The sequence below is a fragment of the Oreochromis aureus genome, linkage group 20, assembly GCF_013358895.1.
Source record: "Oreochromis aureus strain Israel breed Guangdong linkage group 20, ZZ_aureus, whole genome shotgun sequence".
Taxonomy (NCBI): domain Eukaryota; kingdom Metazoa; phylum Chordata; class Actinopteri; order Cichliformes; family Cichlidae; genus Oreochromis; species Oreochromis aureus.
Genome location: NC_052961.1, coordinates 29,554,500 through 29,575,319, shown reverse-complemented (window position 1 = coordinate 29,575,319; position 20,820 = coordinate 29,554,500). Strand labels below are relative to the sequence as shown.

Genomic DNA, 20,820 nt, shown 5'->3' with positions numbered 1-20,820 from the left:
ACAACAAGAACCCCCCCCTCAACCTTCCCCGCCCACGACTACACAGGCATCTCCGCACCACTCCTATCTCCAGCTCCAGGAAACTCTCAGGGTGCAATTTACCGCTTGCACTACGCTGATAATACCGTCTCCCGGGCAGGAAGGAGAGAGTGATGGGCTGGGATAGAAAAGGAGAGAAAGACAGAGTGAGATAGGGGGTGAGGGCAGGAAAGAAGAAAGAGAAATGAGGGAGGGAGAACATGGGAAAGAGGAGTAGATAGAAAAAGAACAGGGATGTAATAGGTGAGAAGGGGAGGATAAAAAGGAGGACGAGGAGGAGGCAGGGGGAGTATCATCATGGAAATTGCAAATTCAATCTCAAGAGCCAATTTGCGTCCGTACGAATACTCCGATTTAACCACAGACAAACTCATCAGACTGAATCACATCTTGACACCACGTCAAACCTATCTCCTCCCACTCAGATTAATCCACTTTTACACAACTTTATCAACAATCTCGTGCAACACCTGACATCTTCAGTGAACAGAGCTAGGATGACTGCTGACTAAAACTTTAAAGAACTGTACACAGGCAGCAACAGCTCCCTCAACGGGTCACTGGCAGATACTGCAGGGGGAAGCAACATCACATATCCCTCACCCACACCATAACCATATTAACAAAAATGATGCACAAAAAAACATAGAGCGGTGGTCAAAGGAGAGGCAAGGCATATTAGGTGTAATGAGAAAAACTAGAAGGGCAATTATTTAAGCTTGAGTTCAGAGTTGTTATTGTTTAAGTATATACAGCAAATGGTCAGCAATGCCCAGAGGGTCATTTCAGGTTGCATTAGGTCATACATAACACATAAGGTTGGCTTAGGAGTATAGTTTTTTATTTTATGCAATACTTTTCGATTATCATAATTTTGGATGTGATGGCATCTTTTACAGTCTTCAAGTTAAAATTAATTTTAATTGGATTAAATCTGAATCTCCTACCACTTTGCAAATCCCTCTTGTCTTGCTTTAGACTCCCAAAGCTTTGGTACTGACCGACTTTGGGAGAAATCTGTATTAACCCTTGCAGAGAAATTAATTCCTACAGTGTCCTGCCTAGTGCAGTGTGACTGACTAAAGTGTTTTAAATATTAACTTACTTCACTCTTATTTAAACTATCAGTAGCAGCTCAACACGACACATGAAAGAAACAAGAGATTTAAACTTTAATAGAAAACATGTCTGATGCATGCATGGGTGTGTGTGTGTGTGTGTGTGTGTGTGTGTGTGTGTGTGTGTGTGTATATATACCAACTGTTTGGTCCTCTCAGCTTCCAGCCGTGTTTGTTGTCTTTCCCGGCTCGTGGCTTTGGCCATCTCTTCCTTTGCCGCCTCCATTTCTCGCTGTGCCATCTTGGCCCACTCTTCCTTCAGTATCTTCTGTTGGTGTTCATACCTTAAACCATACATATAATGAATATTGCTTACATTAATGGCAAACTGACACATTAAAGTATGTAAGATGGATTACAGATAATCCTCATGACACTTTAAAAGACCAAATGTTTTTTGTTTGTTTTTTTGTTTTTGTTTTTTTTAAAAAAGGTCTTTATTTTTAATTCAACATAATCTGAAATGAGTGACTGAGCCCATAAAGTCATCGGGAAAGTGTTTACAGAGGTCACAGCTCAGGACCTTTTTTCCCATAGCCTTCTATTGACCCAGAAGCCTTTTCACATGGCCTGATGGTAGGTGTTACAAAGAATGGAGGTTTAAGGCACCAGAAGCTACAGTACACTGATCTTTTATACTGTTTTTCATGGCCATCAAGTCCTGCTTTCCACAGTACAGTCAGATGTCGTATGTATATATTTATGTGTGTCCACTAGGGGGCAGTATAGACACAATTTAAGCTCCCTCCATAGAATATTAGAAACATGCATAGTGGGGTAGCTTCAAACTTATCAGGAGTTTAGCTCATTCATTAGACATGAATCAGAATGCTGACATGAAATAAGAATGACCTCCTTTTATCCATTTTCAAATGAACAAAATTACTATTAATGAAGGTCCTTATCAAACATCATTTATCCTACTAAATTATCAAAGTGCAACACAGTCTAACCCGTATCTGAAATGTCAAGTGATACCTGAGTTTAGCTTATAAATAGCAAAGGCCATGACAGCTTTCAATAATGTGAAACTACTTTATATAGACACACTGTTAACCAATAGCATCTTGCAAAAATCAAACCTCTTTGGATACAAAAACAGCTTCCATCAAAACAGAGACATGTTGTACAATCACACAACTCAGAATGGAAATAGGAGCTTGATAAGCTTTACAGGTATTTATTTATGCATTTACTCAACTTGACTTAATGTGAAACCATGCATGATGCCCTGCAGGTTAAATTAGTCAGAACTCTTTTAGAAGAAGCTCTTGATTTAAAGGCTCTCTGAAATGATAAGCGTCAGATCATATTTCTGAAACCTTCACAGTGTTGCATATTATCCTGTTACAGCTCATTTTAGTTTTTTTGATCGAGCCTTCAAAAAAAATGTGGCACACCATCCACATTTTTTGTTTTCTTTCCAACGCAAACAGCAACACAACCTTGTGATTTATAACAAATCACAAAAAACCTTTTGCTCCGATATGCAACAATTCTATTTGCAATGCATACAAATGGTCACCAGGCAGAAATCAGCTTAACTCAAATCTGTATCCTGAATTTCCTTTAACCCACCTCCTCTGATCTTCTTTGCTGTGCTGAGAACTGGGTGGGGCGCGCTGCTGTGGGCCTTGCTGAGATTGAGAGCCTGAGCTGGCACTGTGAGAAGAGGCTGAACAAAGACACAACAAATGTTCAAAGGACAAAACTATCACACAAGGTAACAACAACATTGGCACTTTTGTGGCCAATGTTTTGTGTTATTAATGCTATATAATCAAACATAGTTGAAGTTTACATTTATATATATATACACATATATAGTTTGTATGAACTGTAGCTCAAAATTTACTTTAGGTCAGACATTTAGTTGACAGTGAATATGTGTTATCTTATCTTAAAAGAAGTGTAAAACTCTATAAATTTTCTTGCAAATTTTGACTACTTGAAAAGCAACAGTCGATTTCAGTAAATTAAATTCCACCAAAGAAAGAAAGTAGTGACTTTTTTTTTTCTTCTTCAAAGGAGGACACCACATCTTTTCCCTGGCTGCCAAAATCATTTCACGCTCTCAGTTTATTCTGACACAGTTTTCCAGTTAAAAAGCTGAGGCAACACGTTTTTTTCTTAAAGAAGTATTTTCTCGTGAGGTTAAACACTATCAGCTGAGGTGATATGTGCGTTTACAGATGAGAATCGAGAACCAGTTCCAAATTGTCTACTCCATTCGAACTGTATGTGTCAAAGTTTATCAAGTTCTCACACGATGTTGGCACATTGTACTCGCAATTGCACATGGCAGAACAATGATGCCAAATTCACAGCGGGTGAGGCTTTTTGTTTTACACCTGAGTTTCAGTCAGTGTGTTCACACTGAGAGATAATAAAACTGTTAATGCTGAGACTCAGTGAAACCTACCCCCACAAATACAGAGAGAATAAACTGTCAGAAATCAAAAGGGGAATAATTAAAACAAACTGGTCTGTAAGCAAACTCGATAATGGCAGAGGCATCAATAAAATCTAATCTCAAAAATGATCACTACCTGTGTTTGTCTGAGGGCTTGAGGCAGGTGATGACGTGCGTTCTGGGGCAATGTTGGCAACTCCTCTCATTCTTTGCAGAACATCTTCTGACAGCTGGACAAACAGAGTCAACCACAAATCATATCATATACATGACGTGTGTTATTTATTTAAGAGAAAACAACATTTGTGTAATCCTTCAGATAAAAAAAAAACAAACAAGAAAAACATGCCATTAATAGAGGATCACTGAACCTCTAGTGTTTGTGTATCTGTATGTGTGTGTGTGTGTGTCTTTGTGTATCCAGGGAAGTCCTTAAGCACTACTACCCCAAAAACCACAGAAGGGAGCACTGACTCACTGTTTCTATGAGTCACACTGAATGTGCAACCAAGGCAGGCTCTTTTCTTACAGACATTTTAAAAGCACTTTGGGTGCTCAGAGTAGAAAAGCACTACATAAAAACTGGTCAACTTACAAAACTGCTCACAGCCATTGCATGTCATTGCATTCCACCACAACATATTAATTTTTGACATGCTTCATTTTCCAGTGGTTGTTTTTCCTCATAATGTTAGGATATTTGGAGGCACACACCCACACCAGCTGATTTTCTGTATGTGTGTGCAAGAAGAATAACTTAAGAATTTTAATTTGCCACTTAATCACACACGCCAACAGGCTAAAGGTGAAACGAGTACACATCAGCATCATTATGACAATGCAAGAATCTCCACAAACGAGTTCAGAAACGAAATAAACATGGTGGTGTATGATTATCTAACTGATGTTGTCAGCGCTTGACAGATGACCGAAAGCTCAGCAAAACTAGACATGCCTATATCCTGTTCAAAATCATTTCTAATTGTTGTTTTGTATATTATCGTTTCCTGTTTTAGAAGACGACAATTTAGTTATATATGCAACTGCATTAGTGTTTCACTGGTTTCACTTACATACACTAACTCGCTCTACTCTTAGTTGTGCTAAAAGTATAAGCTAAAGTTAAAAACATATGTCCAACAGCACGTGAAAGCAACACTGTAAAGAGGCGTCAACTCCATACCAAACCTCGTTTGAAATTTGCTCATTTAAAGCCATCCACTTCTAATTACACATATGGTTAGTTAAAACAACATATCAGGCAGTTATGACATTTATACGATTCTCCCCGTTTTTTCGATACACACTTACCGTGCAGCTGACATGTTCCAGTAGGATAACAGCGTTCTTTAATGCTCTTTAATGCAAACTAAACGTTTTATCGCGTTAACGTTGTTAGCAAATGCCAGCGAGTAGGTGACAGCTAAAATGTTTAATTTCGGGTAATTAGTTTTCCTGCTAGGTGGGCAATGTATATGCCGAATTTACCTTAAGGTCCTAAAGTTTTCTATATTTCTTAGACCATCTCCCTAATGTATTCCTTTACTTGTGAACAAGGAACATTACTATTTTCACCTTATTACCAATGGAGTTTGGGGTAACAAAAAGATTTACGTATTTCAGCAACCTATCCCACCCTCTGCGTCCCTTTGCACCTCCTCATTTTAGCAGTGACACTCTACCGGTCGTAGACTGATAGCTTGAACAAAGCAACAACTTAATTTGACAATAGCCAGTCAGTGCTAAGCGACACATTAAAGTAATGCTAGCATGGCTTCTCAAGTGCTAGCTAAATTAGCATTACCTTGACTCCACGGAGAATTCTGACCCTGTCCTCATCGTCGACACCGAAGGACACTTTTCTTGTTGTACTCTCTCCCGAACCCATGCTTCTGCTGCAAACGCACAGCTTTCGTGGTGAGAAAAATGTTTATAATATGAAATAATGTTGCTGTCCTGCCCAATGACAGAATGTGAGACAGATGGGATGGGTTGCCAGGTTCTTCGTGAACCATCCTCCTCTTGCACATGTGTAAAGGTCAGATCGTGCGTTGGCAAGAAATGATAAAATTGCGTGTGAAAACGAAATTGTTGATAAGAAATTATTAGATGTGTGTTCTGGGGAAAGTCATATCAAATGCAAATTGCTTAATCGCTTTTTTTTTTTTTAATCAAGGATTTACAGGCACACCTGGCAACTCCGGGGTCATACTTGAATGGCTGAAATATCAACAGCCAATCAAAGGCTATATACGGCATAGATTATTTCTATGCACCCGTATAAGTATTGAGACAAAGTTGGTCACAAGACGCACAGAAACATTGCCAGATAAGTTTATTTGTAGAATAAACACAAAACATGTCTCAGTTTGTCCCTAAATGTCAGCGTCTGCGCACACCAGTGTTTACTGTATGGGGGACAAACACAACATTCAACACGTTACAATAACATTTACAAAACACACAAAATGAAAACATGATCTTGTGACATAAATGTTTATGCCTCAAGATCTCACAAAGGTAATAGGCGCCTGCATTGATAAATCTACTCTATTAAAACACCCTAAGTATGAATAACAAATTTTTGTAAACAATCTCATGTGATTGTAATGCTAAATGTATACGATGCAGCAATGCCAGGCAGCAGACACATTGTTGGTTTTTGTGTTAGCTGGAAGGCAGTTCACTTGGCTGACTAACAAAGCAATTTCTATGCAGGACGTATTCACATCCCACTGCTCAGTGTGATCCAGGAGTCTGGTGTGTTTGAATGTATACCGAACGCCGGGTAAACAGGCTCTTTAAACACAGCCTTTAAGGTGTGGAGGTGCTCCCTGCGCCCTTTGGTGCTGTGGAACGTCAAAGTTCCCCCCTCATAGTCCAGTGTGACCTCAATCTTGACCGGTGGTGTGGTCACTTCCTTAAGGACCACATTCGAGGAGCACTGGCACACTGTCAGCTTGCCATTTTTCCACTGCAGCCTCCAGGACACAGTGTTGTGCCCCAGACGGCTGTGGTCACCACGGCGAGGGATGCTCTTGTAGCACACACCCAGTGACCACATGCTATTGGGTCCCACTTCTACAACCCATACGTGCTCGCCGCCAGAGAAACCCTGGCTGCACAGGATCTGAGGTGTGCTCGTGAAACGCTCGGGGTGCTCCGGGTACGACTGCTTGTTGGAACTGTATTTGACTGTGCGCAGATCGTTGGACACCAGCAGGTTGGGGTGGGCGGTGTAGATGCTGAAGGTGAGTTCCAGTGGGTTGAGGAGGATATGAAGAGAATCCATGAGGCGAGTCATTTCTGTGCAGAAGTCTTGGGTTTTGAGGCCTCCCTGCAGGAGCATTGTATTGAGTGGAGTCTTTGAGGGGATGTAGGAGGGAATGGCACTGGTGACAACATCTCTCAGCTTTTGTTCAATCTGCATGAACCTGGAGAGCAAAGATTTATTGTTACTTACCCCACTCATCTAGCCATATGCCATGGGTAATAAACAGAGAAGTGTCAGTTTATCAGTAAGAATACTGCATCATTTCCACTTTCTTGTCATTTGTACATTGTTCTATGTATTTCTTCTTTTTAATTGTAATGGCAGGGCAGATTTCTGTACCTGTGTATAAAGATGCATGTGTCTGTCTCATTGAGGACCTCTGTGGCGCTCTTTTGGGCCTCCATCAGCTGCTGCTGCTGCTCCTCAAGTGCACTCATACCTAGCTGCCAGCTTTTGCGGCGCTGTCCTCTCTCCTCCTCCAACAGCAAAAGCAGGCGATCCCTGTACCTGTATCACAGCACAGCACACAAGTGAAGAGGACTGGTCAGTTTTATTCCTTTTATTATCGCAATGTTACTAGACAGAATCAGGTGGATCGATTCATCACTGTCTGCTTTAGAGTTGTACATGCATCCATACAATGAGAAATACTCACAAAGCTCAGAAAATATTCACCAGTCTAAGTTATAATCTGTGCTAATTAGATAAGGTTAGCCAGCTAGCTAGATCATTTAAAAAAAAAAAATCAAACAAAAGAGCTAAACAGATAGAATCTAATGATGTATGTGAGTTTTTTGTTTTGTTTTGTTTTTGTTCTTTCAGTAAATACCTAGTACTGAGAAAATGTCTGTGAGATGAAACTGGCTGAAATGCTGCTGGTAGGCTACTTAAATGATAAGCAATGTGCTCAGAGGCACACCCAGAAGTTCCTGAACTTCCAGAAAGTTCCAACCCTCAGCACGAACTTCCATATATTTATTCAGACTGACAACATATGACATAATAAACTCCTACAAGAGTCCCTAAGCCCTGGCAAAATTCCTGCTATGCATGCTCAATATTTTTATTTAGCTTAAAGTGCAACTAGCTCACACACAGCCTCACTAATGTAACTGAGCTCTACATTTCAGTCTTACTGCCTCACTTCCAAAGATATACTTTCTTGAATGTTTTCTTGAACTTAAAGTAGAAAACTAGCCTTTTGTACTCTTTACTCTCAGTAGATTTAAGGATTTATTTTAAAATCCTCATATTTACATGCAGAGTACTAAAAGGCCAGGCTTCAGATTATTTATCTCTCTGTTGAGAATGTTATTGATTGCCTGTTTATTTTATTGCTTTTTATTGACTATTATTGTACTTAATGTCCTTTTTTATGTGGACAGTGCTTCAAATCTGTGTAGAGTGGTTAATAAATGAACTTACTGAAGTATTAGGGTGTTATAGACACCCTTGAATCTGTCCCACAAAACAGACACTGGTAGGTTTAAAATGCAGATAAACTGCATTCATTACATACATGCATGCTACATTCTTTGAGGGGCCTGCGTTTTGGTCTGTATTTTTATTTGCTGCTGAAAATATGAAGCGCATCCTGTAAATTCGCTTGTCAGAGAGAAGGTCCAGAAGGAACACTGTTCTACCACCTCTGAAATATGCAGTCTGGGTTTTCCACACCTTTTTTAAGCCAATATCATTTGTCATCTTGCTGTTTGAAAACGTACTGTGCATGAACATTTCCTTAATTACACCACATGCTACTTTTTAAGGCAGTGTTACTAGCAGCAAATGTGCAGCAGGTTACCTGTCCACCAGAGCACCTATGCTGTCCATGACTGTCACAGCCTTGCTGACCATTTTGTCTCCTACAGCTTCAGAGGCTCCCTGATCCTCTGCTGTCTTCTGCAGGAGTCCCTCTGTCAGCTGCAGTCTGCTAGAAATGACCTGCAAACACACATATAATATGTTTTAAGATCTTTTGTGTTTCACACAACAGGATTCTTTCTATTGTGTATAAGCATAAAAGATTTCAGATCTGGAAAAACTGGATGGCCTTTTCTCGTAAGTGGCTTTCAGAAAAGAAGTAGAGAATACAGATCTATATATACATATATGTAGTACTGTACATGTCTGTAATGTTAAGTAATATATGATCATGTTCCATCAACATTTGATCATTTTCTTGTCCAAAGTATTAATTTTTACATTCTGACTTTGCACTTTTACAGTGTATGTATAGCACGACTCTGCCAAAGGTCATCAGGTTATTCCCATCAGACAGATTTGTTTTGCATACCAGATCTTCACCACTCCCCGAAAATGGCAGTGAGTCACTGAGGTGCCAAGCCCTTAATTTATATGTGAAACAAGTTAGGTTCCCATGTCTGTGTCCCATATGCATAGAGCACAGTCTTTTAAACATTGTTCCAAAATTATATTACAGGATTTTCAGGTTTTGGCATTTCTCAACAGTAAGTTCCCTCACATATTTTTATAGCATGAATCATGCATTTGTATAATTTGAATATTTTATTCATCAGTATACAAGCCCTGGCTGAGCACTACTTTCACTTTTGTGCATGCTCAGCTGAACCAGATGTGGCCACATTTTGTAGGTTATCAATTAAAAAAAAAAAAAATATATATATATATATATATATATATATATATATATATATATATATATATATATATATATATATATATATATATATATATACACATATATATATACATATACATATATATATATATATATATATATATATATATATATATATATATATATATATATATATATATATATATATATATATATATATATATATATATATAATCCCCCCTTCCTAATATTTAATGCTACAATATAACAGATATATAACAAAAGTACCTTATTTCGGGCCTCCAGCCCTCGTCTCATCTCCTCTTCAGCTATGCTAAAGGTGAGAACATCATGGCTCTCGTGATGGCCCTCTACGATGCACGTGGTGCACAGAGAGATCATGTCGTTGGAACAAAAGTACTCAAGGGGACGCTGGTGGATGGCACAGGCCTTCACTCTCAGCTCCGTCGTGGGCTCCACCACGGGGTGGGTCCTGAACAACTCCTTCTCGTTGTGTTTCTGAAGGTGTCTGGAGCACAGAGACACCTCACACTTCAGGCAGGTCTTCACGGCGGGCGACTGCTCGTCTATGCACTGATCGCAGAAAACCTCCATTTTGGTATCCACGCAGTCGGCTTGCATGTTCAGCAGCGGCGCGGTGGCCTTGTAGTTCTCAATGATGCTGCGAAGTTTGAAATTTATCTGCAGGTTATCCATGCCAGGATACTCCTCACGACATTCTGGGCAGCGCGGCAGGATTTTGCCAGTCTTATCCGTGCTGTCAATAGTCTTGCGGATACAGGATAGACAGTAGTTGTGCCCACAGGGGAGAGCCACCGGGTCAGAGTAGAGCTGAAGGCAGATGGGACAGCTCAGCTCGTAGGCGAGCTGGTCCTCTGGCTTTGACAGCGACATGATCCGAGGTGGTGAGACGGGTAGCTGCTTTTGTTCGCGCTTAGTTTCTCTTCTTTTGTCAGGTCTTCTTTAAATACCTTTGACTAATCTTACTTCATTTCTCCTTTCTTATCACTTCTACTTAACCGTCAAGCCCTCAGGTGAGTCTATACAGAACAGGCCAGAAAGGCAGTGAGTGCATACTTATCCGACCAGGAGGAGGTGTATCCACAAATGTTTGCAGGACAACATTCCGTTCTAAGACGCCTTGTTTGCTGTGCTGCCAGGAACTGGCACCATCATACTGGCTGCTGTTGACGGTTAAAATAGTTCTGACAAATCATCAGAACTTGTTTTAGGAAAGAGGTATGAGGATGCTGAGTACTGCTGGATACCATAAAGCATGAATTTTGGTTAGATAATACTTAATATGTGCAAAAGAGAATCCATTTGGGGGAATTAAATGCTTTCACTTTCAGTTTCTTTAAAAAGTTCTACAACCTATAAAGAGTATCACCAAGCTGAAGGGAGAATTGTGACTCTGTCTGGCAGTAGCTCAGTTTTGTTTCATTTTGGGGATTTAAAGAGAATGGACATAGAGTATAGACGAACGTATCAATCATACACTCACATCCACTGAAATATCTTGTTGACTGTAAACACTGCAGGGGGAGACTCATGATTTCCACCAGGGTAGGTAGTGTTTAACAAAGAAACTGTTTGCGATAGACTTTTCCACCAAAGTAGCAGTCACCCACGGACAAAAGGTGAAATGGAAGAAATTTTTCAGCAAAAGTAAAGATCTTACTCTAAAATTAGCCATCCAGCCATTTCTAAGAGCTTTCAAATGTTTCCAAAATAGCCGACAGCTGCAGGTGCCGCATCCGAAAAACACATCACATAAGCTTTCAAGAAGATACTCGAGCAAAAAAAAAAAAAAAAAAATCTTTTCAAGGTTGTCGAGTTATTGGACGTGTCAAACGTGCACTGCTGTATAGTACATGTGGCATGTTGCTGATGAGCATCCTACCTTCCTATCATTACAGCGTCTCTCACTGCACTCCTCAGGTGTGTTTTCCAGAATATCTGTTAGATAACAGTAGCATGTATTTTTTCATAAGTCAGCTGGGACAGACGCCTGCTAGCAGTTTGTAAAACTGAGTTAAGGGTTTACTTTTTGACCACTGTTGACAAAACAACCACATTTTCTCCCGTTCTTGCTTCACATTTGTATCACATTATTGTAATTGCCTGTTTAAATCACTTTACAGTAAATCACACATTTTGGAATTTGTTTCTGGTTAAAAGCTTCCCCAAAAGCACTTTAGACAACTCTGAGCAACAACTAGCACTGTAAAAACATTGTAAACATCAAAAAATGTTCATTACTTGACAGTACAACCTTTAAAAATATTCCTGAAAAAGATTGTCCTCCTTTTTTTTAAAAAAGTGCCCTGTGCTGTAGGGTTTTTGCAAGTTTGTGCCCCAGTGTAAAAGTTTTTTAAGGGGATCTGTAAAAATGTAAGAGGACAAATCTCATCACATAAACTAATAAATCATGTAATGACAACATAACATATTGTACCGATACTCTTATGAGGATTCAGCCTCATAAGAGTGTTGGTAGAGTATACTTTACAACTCATCACAAGATCTTGAAAGACGTGGAAAGAAAGGTGTCACAGTAAACTATCATAATAAATAAATAAAGGCATGTGGACATGGTCAAGACAGCCTGCTGGAGTTCAAACCGAGTATCAGGAAGAAAGGTGATTGAACGTGGCGTGGTCGTCGATGTCAGAGGGGCTGTATTTCCAACACTGTTGATGTACTGGGTTTTTCCCACACAACCATCGCTAAGGGTTTACAGAGAATCATCTGAAATGAGAAAATATCCAGTGAGCAGCAGTTATCTGGGTGAAATACTCTGATGATGTCAGAGGTCAGAGGAGAAAGCCAGACTACTTTGAGCTAATAGGTTTGTTACAAACAAGCTACAGAGAAGAACATCAGACCTTGAAGCAGACGGGTTACAGTAGCAGAAGACCACACTGGAGGCCACGCCTGTCAACTACGAACAGGAAACTGAAGCTACATTTCGCAGTAACTCATCAAAATAACATAATACAAGATTGTAAAAACACTGTCAGTCTAGTACAGAATTTTGGGGATGTGGCTGAAAGTAACAGCGAACAAATCTCTCACTCTCAGGTTAGTAAACCTGTAGTTTTGACATAAATCTGAGTCATTTTTAAGACGGACTTAGTGTTGAATATAGAGAACTAATTTCCTCATAACATTCAATTTTACTGTTGAAAGTAAAATACTAATTTGTTCTAAATCATTATGCAGGTGCCACTTTTGTGTGTTTTACCTACACAGTCACCACAACGGCTGAAGTGACACACGGTCTAATTTAACCTGTTATTGTGTGAAAGGTTTTCACTGAGAGCTTCAGAGGTGGTACATCTAAGCAGCTTTGCATTCAAACGCATGCTGACCTCTCCTGTTTGGTGATATGCAGTGACATTCATCAATGTCATAACCAGAAATTTCACTAGAGCACAGACGTCAAACTTATCATGGGCCACATACTGCCGGCTTCGATCTTAAATCAGCCGGACCACCAAAACTTTCTTTATGACAGTGTCAAGAGGTTTAACAAGGCTTGACATTGTCAGGAAGGAACGTTTTCAAACCTGAAGCTCATCATTAGAATAATCATAAAGTAAAAACAAGAATCAAAGACTCAATGAAATGAAATTTAAATAAAATAATGTAACAGGAATGAAATGCACAGAAATTAGCAGCTAGCTGTGGTTAGGGAAATGTGCTTCTTAAATGAAGAAGGGATGCTTACTAAATTACAGGGAGTGCAGAATTATTAGGCAAATGAGTATTTTGTCCACATCATCCTCTTCATGCATGTTGTCGTACTCCAAGCTGTATAGGCTCGAAAGCCTACTACCAATTAAGCATATTAGGTGATGTGCATCTCTGTAATGAGAAGGGGTGTGGTCTAATGACATCAACACCCTATATCAGGTGTGCATAATTATTAGGCAACTTCCTTTCCTTTGGCAAAATGGGTCAAAAGAAGGACTTGACAGGCTCAGAAAAGTCAAAAATAGTGAGATATCTTGCAGAGGGATGCAGCAGTCTTAAAATTGCAAAGCTTCTGAAGCGTGATCATCGAACAATCAAGCGTTTCATTCAAAATAGTCAACAGGGTGGCAAGAAGCGTGTGGAAAAACCAAGGCACAAAATAACTGCCCATGAACTGAGAAAAGTCAAGCGTGCAGCTGCCAAGATGCCACTTGCCACCAGTTTGGCCATATTTCAGAGCTGCAACATCACTGGAGTGCCCAAAAGCACAAGGTGTGCAATACTCAGAGACATGGCCGAGGTAAGAAAGGCTGAAAGACGACCACCACTGAACAAGACACACAAGCTGAAACGTCAAGACTGGGCCAAGAAATATCTCAAGACTGATTTTTCTAAGGTTTTATGGACTGATGAAATGAGAGTGAGTCTTGATGGGCCAGATGGATGGGCCTGTGGCTGGATTGGTAAAGGGCAGAGAGCTCCAGTCCGACTCAGGCGCCAGCAAGGTGGAGGTGGAGTACTGGTTTGGGCTGGTATCATCAAAGATGAGCTTGTGGGGCCTTTTCGGGTTGAGGATGGAGTCAAGCTCAACTCCCAGTCCTACTGCCAGTTTCTGGAAGACACCTTCTTCAAGCAGTGGTACAGGAAGAAGTCTGCATCCTTCAAGAAAACATGATTTTCATGCAGGACAATGCTCCATCACACGCGTCCAAGTACTCCACAGCGTGGCTGGCAAGAAAGGGTATAAAAGAAGAAAAACTAATGACATGGCCTCCTTGTTCACCTGATCTGAACCCCATTGAGAACCTGTGGTCCATCATCAAATGTGAGATTTACAAGGAGGGAAAACAGTACACCTCTCTGAACAGTGTCTGGGAGGCTGTGGTTGCTGCTGCACGCAATGTTGATGGTGAACAGATCAAAACACTGACAGAATCCATGGATGGCAGGCTTTTGAGCGTCCTTGCAAAGAAAGGTGGCTATATTGGTCGCTGATTTGTTTTTGTTTTGTTTTTGAATGTCAGAAATGTATATTTGTGAATGTGGAGATGTTATATTGGTTTCACTGGTAAAAATAAATAATTGAAATGGGTATATATTTGTTTTTTGTTAAGTTGCCTAATAATTATGCACAGTAATAGTCACCTGCACACACAGATATCCCCCTAAAATAGCTAAAACTAAAAACAAACTAAAAACTACTTCCAAAAACATTCAGCTTTGATATTAATGAGTTTTTTGGGTTCATTGAGAACATGGTTGTTGTTCAATAATAAAATATAAACAGACATGTAACTTCTCTTTTCTATAACACCTGCCTTTTAAGGTAATAAACTTCAAGCTTCAGGGTCTCTAAGGGCTAATAATGGACCCTCGTCATCAATCACTAAGTAGACAGAATTGGCGCAGGTCTCAAAGAAAAGCAGAAGACACTTGGGCCTTCGCTCAGGCCTGCTACTAGATTAATATGTGTATTGTAAGCATGCATGCAATTAACCTGCTATGTTCTCATCTTCCCTCAACATGTATCATCTGGACACTCTCACCAGTGAAGCTTAAAACCCTCTTGGATGGAACATCAACTCCAAATCAGCACAGATGTGCAATGTGTATAAATGAACTAAACCTGTGAATAGAATGAATGTGATGACAAACATATTCAATGCAATATGAACCCTGTAAGAAATATTACTGATAAAATAATACTGTAAAACATGTTATTAATGCATTTATCATAAGGCAGATTATATGATAGCAATAAAAGAATCTCTGAATCCCAACACTTTGAATAGTGGGTTAAAGACCCTCTTAAGTGACCATCCCCACTAGTGTTTAAGTACAAGGGACTCTGCACCATTTGGTCTTAGAAGAGAAGAAGCCTCCTGATCCAGGTGAAACATAAAAGAGTCCTGTCGGGTTTTTTTTTCACGCTCTTAGACTAGCATGACCTGGATGACTGAGAACCTATACTGACATTACATGAAGCTGTTTGCTGATTACATAAATTTTAGTTTTAACCTTTAGGGCCCTACATGGTCAGGCTCCCCAGTATATATCTGACCTGCTGAAACCTCATTCATCTTCCCGAGCTCTAAGGTCATCAGGTCAGAGTCTGCTAGTGGCCCCACACACTCGATTTAAAACTCGTGGTGATCGGGCCTTTCAGGCAGTGGCACCACGGTTGTGGAATTCTCTTCCACTGTTTTTACGCTGCACTGACTCCATTGTTTCTTTTAAAAAGCAGCTAAAGACATTTTTATATACACAAGCTTTCAACTAATTAGTTGTTTTTATGTTGTTTTACATTGTTATTTCTTATATTTTCATTCTTATTCGTTTTCATTCTCTGTATTGTGAAGCACTTTGTGATTTTTATCTGTGAAGAGCGCTATATAAATACAGTTTACTTTACTTTTACTTACTTTACCTTTGTACATAAAAAAACAGACAAACATCCAAACTCCTGCTAACGATAACCATCTTAGGTCTTATCTCTTCACTTTCAATTTTTGACAAGTGTTGCATGTTGTATGTAATATAACCATAACCATATGACAAGACTACACATGAACTGTTGGGCACATCAATTCATGACACAACAGAATGACAGCAGGAAACCATATACCAGTTACAAGAGTTTATTATTGAACATTACAGAGTAATAAAATCCAGCCTCCATTAAACAGATTGTCACAGTATGTTGCTTTAATACCTAATACTCCTCTAAACCTGGCTTGTTAGGTCATGTCTCCCATCACCCTAACAATGATTGTGTGTAATATGACAGAGGGCTGTCACACAGTCCAGTACAGCAATCAAGAAAGGTAACAAATATGTAGTGTTGTCTCCCTCTAGTGGCAGGAAATAAAAGTCTTAAAATAGCATGTGCCAAGACCTTTTTTGGTTTTTTCCTCTTAGTCTTCATAGGATTACTTTGCAGGTTCACTGCTTAAGTTTTGTTTTTTGTTGTGAAAATCAGATAAATGTTGAAAAATAGTGGCAAATAAAAAATAGTGCCTTTGGCTAAAATAACATCAGTGGATTGGTGCACAGCAAGAAAAAAAAGGTGTGTGTGTGTGCAGGGGTGTAAAACCTAAGGCCCAGGAGCCAAGCAAGGACCAATCCGGCCCAAAGGATGGCTTTAGAAAATGTGAGGGAGGACACAAATTTTGGACATTTAACTGTGTTTTTATAAGTTTTGCATTTTTCTCTGCCGATAAAGACCTTCCTCACAGCTATTTAAATTACACCAAAGTAATAAAGAAATGATTAAATGATAGAAATCTTCCTGTTATTTCACAACTATAGAAATTTCAGACTTTACAGTGATTAAAAAGCTTTCTCTTTTTTAATTATAATGAGATATCTCTTTAACTATCACACCAAGACACAAGCAATAGAAAAAGCCTTGTTAAAGGGATATCTGAACTTTTACACATGTATTTCCTACACTTTATGCCCCCAAAACCACTTAAAATTATCTGTACACAAGTAGTACACAAGAACATTGCTACATTTGATGTTAAATATTCTTTTATTGTCCTCAACTCAAAAACTATAATAAAACATAATGACAGCATAACCTTTTTGTCAGTTTGTCCTCATGTAAATGTGGTCGTACACATTCAAGACACATTCAGAGCTATGTAGGTATACTACTGTATATGCTGAATTTACCAAACATGCTCAGCTGCTGGAAATTGATAAGCAAAGTGAGAGTGAGGTGAAACCAAAACAATTAGCTGAAAGAATCTAAAATGTCCTCTGCGTCGTTAAACATTTAGAACAACTTCCTAAAATGTTTAGACCACAGATTCTGTGGGTTTAAGATTTGTGATCATTTCTATGACAAACAGTTTCTCTGAGATAATTAAAATAGAAGTAAAACAGAAGAAAAATGTTTCCCGTGTGAGCTTGGCTACAATTGCCGTGCGAATTGTGAAGACTGTTATTTTTAGATAAACAATCAAAGTGTTCCAGTGGAGGAAATCATAGCTGTGACATGTAAAGTTTTAAAGCTTGTCTTTATTTATTTTTAAGACTGTGCACACTACATTAAAAATCCATGTATTTTCAAACATGCGTGTGCCATGTGTGTGCTTTCAACCTTTGTGTTTGATAACATTCTCCCATTTCTGATGTCGGAAATATTTATGCTAAGTGCTCATTTGAGCATGAAGCTCAAACGGACAAGGTACGGCACGTTTTTCTCTTTCCAAACACAGGATCTGGGAGGCCTTCCCGTGCAAGCACGATCTGCCCCTCCCCTCTACCCTGCCCTAATTTATATGTTTATATTTAGGCCTGATATTAATTTCCATCACCACCATAGCTTGGAGTTATTTATTTTTAGAAAGCAAGGAGCAGCTTGACGTGAGCTGTGATATGTAAATTGTTGTGATCCTTTACAGGTGTCTCAGAGCCCACACACGGGACACATGGTCTGATGTTTAGAAAGAAGAAGATGAAAAGGGTTCAGCCAGTTTGGCAGAAATTTGTGCACACGAGTGTTTATGGAAGCTAAATTTGACAACAATGTATCAGAGCTGGAGGTAATTCAAGTTTTGATATAAATATTTCTTGTTGCCACATCAGACTGCAAAGCAAGTTTAGCACAGCCAAGGTTTTTCTTTCTCTTTTTGTTAGCTGGGATAAACCCCAGTCAGAGCTTCATGAAGACACAGGTTTAGCAATTTGATCCATTCTTTGCATAAAGTGGAAAAACCAAGCGCCACCTTCAGTCAAGAGCAGGGGTGGGAATTTAATTGACCCCAAAGGGAAACTGGGACTGTTGTGGAGGGGCACACAGATAAGCTAAACTTAATTCTGCTAAATATTAATTTCATCGCTTTCTAAAACTGCTACTGGCAACTGTAGATGTTACAGTCTGGCAATGGAAAAGTGAAATGGGCATAGTAAATGGACTGGTTCTTATATAGCACTTCCTTTTCTATCTGGGGACTCAAAGCGCTTTGCACAACTTGTCTCATTCTCTGTTCTTTCTATCTAACATGCACACGCATTCATACTCGGATGCATCACAGAGCAACTTGACTTTAGCATCTTGCAGAAGGATATTTACCAAACTGAATGGACCGAACCACCAACCTTCCAATTAGCAGATATATTTAATCATCATCCCCAAAACTATAGTGAACAAAATGCCCATTTTTACAAAATTTAAAAGACTTTTACATTTATATAAAAAAAGTGCTTTTGCAATTTTGAAACGGGCAAACCTGCTCTGGAAACTAACTAAAATAAAATGGAATTTAAAAGAGAAAAATCAAAAGAAAATAAAAACTAAGAAGAGAATACAAAACTATAATAACTTTGATATGTACTTACTTTAACAGACCATTCTCTGGTGTTATCTCAACTACAAAGTTGATTAATTGTCTGTATTGCTATCAAAGCTCCGTGTTTCCGGCTGTGCCCTCGATCCGTCTTGTTACAGTTTGTCCAGAGACGGGCACATTTTTGAACGCTTCTTCTTCTTTCTCAGGACATATTAGCGAGGCAGTGTTGATCAAGCCCTCATTGCTAAACTCCCCGTCAGAGAGTGGCTGACTGTTTTCTGTGATTTAGTGGGAAATTACAAAGCAGGCCTTGACTGCTCCATCCCTGGGTGTGTAAAGCTGGGTAAAAAGTTGTTCTTGTCAGATGGGCATTTGAACCTCTTCACTCAGATTCATGTTTTTTTCTGTATGTTGAGTCTTCTAATAGTGATTTAAATCATAATCCTTAAACGCAGCAAGCTGCTCTTCAGTAAATAAATACTCAGGAGTGCATATCTTGTTAAAAACTCTTTTGTTGTTGTTTCGTTCTCTTTAACTAACCACACCAAAACAGCACAGAATTACATCATCAACTTTTTTATATTTACGGTTGCTTTAATTTCTGTATGATCTGTATAATACTGAATAATATTCTTGTAGCTACAGAGCAGCAGATATGCCCATCCGACGCTGCTGATCCCAATAAGCATGAAGAGCCTATGACTAAGGAGAATAGTCTTAACTGAGTCATTTAAATTAAGTCATTTAAATGATTTATGTGTATTTAATTCTAAATCATATCAAAGGATTCAGATCATGTCTTCATGATGACAGGTAGCCTTATTTATTTTAGCCTACCAGGACAAATAATTTATATTGTGCATCACAAAGATGAACTGTAGACTAATTTGATATAAATTGTTTGTTTTTTAAAAAAAAATCCACTGTGGAAAAGGTGGACCGGGTTTGACAATGTCTGCAATCTGATACAACTGCAACTAGATAGTTACGGTCTATGTTATTAATTATTATATTGATTATTTTGTTTTATTTTGTCCAGTTGCCTTCTTTTTTCAAGTTAATACAACCACGCCACGCGTTTGATGGAAGTGAAAATGATCAATCTACATAGAGCTGAATTCAAAGACACCTTTGTGCTGAAATTTGGTACTGAGTAGTTTGTATGACCTCCACGTGCTTGTATGCGTGCCTGATAACGGAGCATTCTCCTAATGAGATGTCTCCTGGTGGATTTCCTCCCAGATCTGGACCAGGGCCTTGATAGTGTGATGTGCGATCTGGGGATTTCAGATGGAGCAAAACATCATCTCCTAGTGGTGTGCTGTTGAATTTAGGTAGTGTGGGGGCCAGTCAATGGTATCAGTCCTTCATCCTCCAGGAACTGTCTGCATACTCTTGCTGCATGAGTCCGGGCATTGCTGTGGACCTTCTCCAGACCCTTTTGCGTCTGTCACATTTTCTCAGGGTGAACCTCCTCTCATCTGTGAAAAGCACAGGCACCAGTGGTGGATCTGTCAATTCTGGTATTCTGATCCTAAAGTGAAGGAAAAAAAAAAAGAAAACGTGAGGAGAGAAAAAAAGATGGCCTCTACTTTAAAAGCAGATGGGGATTGTCTCATTGTTGACCCTCTGGTGCAGCTGCCGTAAATTTAATTAACAGCAGATCAACAGAAATGGATTAAAATCCCCCTCTGCTACTTAACTCAACGTATCAATATCCCAGACGTTTAATTGACTTCATCCTATACTCTGATTAAAAACTGTTTTAGCAGTATATATTCACTAGAACAAACATTTGTGGCAAAAAAGAGCACTTGATGCTGAGCAGTGGTGTGTGCACAAGAGAAATGACATCATTTATTATCAGGAAAATAGAGGTTTCTCTTCTGACTGTGGACTTGACTTATAACTCAGTGGGGAGAGTTTGAGAATTTCCAGCTCTGTGTCCTAACTGCGAGTGTCAAAGAAACTCATCATGAACCGGGTGTTTTCATCAGAGGGAAGCATCTTTCCTATGAAATGCAAAATGCTAACAATAGACTCTTCTCTTGTCAGGGTGTGGCTGTGGGCCATGC

General features: G+C 39.3%; 2 protein-coding genes across 10 annotated transcripts in view; both read right to left on the bottom strand.

Moving 5' to 3' along the window:
- LOC116311213 (MICOS complex subunit mic25a-like) overlaps nucleotides 1-5,586 on the bottom strand; it is a 72,376-nt gene extending 66,790 nt beyond the window's left edge. For all 9 annotated transcript variants that reach the window (XM_039604390.1, XM_031728270.2, XM_039604391.1 and 6 more), the window contains exons 1-4: nucleotides 5,375-5,586; nucleotides 3,707-3,800; nucleotides 2,736-2,832; nucleotides 1,297-1,441 (exon numbers count right to left, since the gene is read on the bottom strand). In XM_039604390.1, the coding sequence (XP_039460324.1) occupies nucleotides 1,297-1,441; nucleotides 2,736-2,832; nucleotides 3,707-3,800; nucleotides 5,375-5,458 (420 nt within the window). In that variant the 5' untranslated portion in view covers nucleotides 5,459-5,586. The remainder of the gene's footprint in view (nucleotides 1-1,296; nucleotides 1,442-2,735; nucleotides 2,833-3,706; nucleotides 3,801-5,374) is intronic.
- Nucleotides 5,587-5,888: 302 nt separating this feature from the next.
- LOC116311214 (E3 ubiquitin/ISG15 ligase TRIM25-like) lies at nucleotides 5,889-10,580 on the bottom strand. The gene is made up of 4 exons (XM_031728272.2): nucleotides 9,735-10,580; nucleotides 8,649-8,788; nucleotides 7,184-7,351; nucleotides 5,889-7,004 (listed from the first exon to the last, which is right to left on the bottom strand). Exons 1-4 carry the CDS (start codon nucleotides 10,359-10,361, stop codon nucleotides 6,296-6,298), a joined length of 1,644 nt encoding a protein of 547 aa, XP_031584132.1. The 5' UTR covers nucleotides 10,362-10,580; the 3' UTR covers nucleotides 5,889-6,295.
- Nucleotides 10,581-20,820: the final 10,240 nt, after the last annotated feature.

Bases quoted from the DNA above. Each gene is read 5' to 3' on its own strand.
- LOC116311214 (XM_031728272.2), bottom strand. From the start codon at position 10,361: ATGTCGCTGTCAAAGCCAGAGGACCAGCTCGCCTACGAGCTGAGCTGT. The intron at 8,789-9,734 runs GTACTTTTGTTA...GTGTGTTTGCAG, and splicing joins GGCTGGAGGCCCGAAATAAG to GTCATTTCTAGCAGACTGCA. The intron at 7,352-8,648 runs GTAACCTGCTGC...GCTGTGATACAG, and splicing joins ATAGGTGCTCTGGTGGACAG to GTACAGGGATCGCCTGCTTT.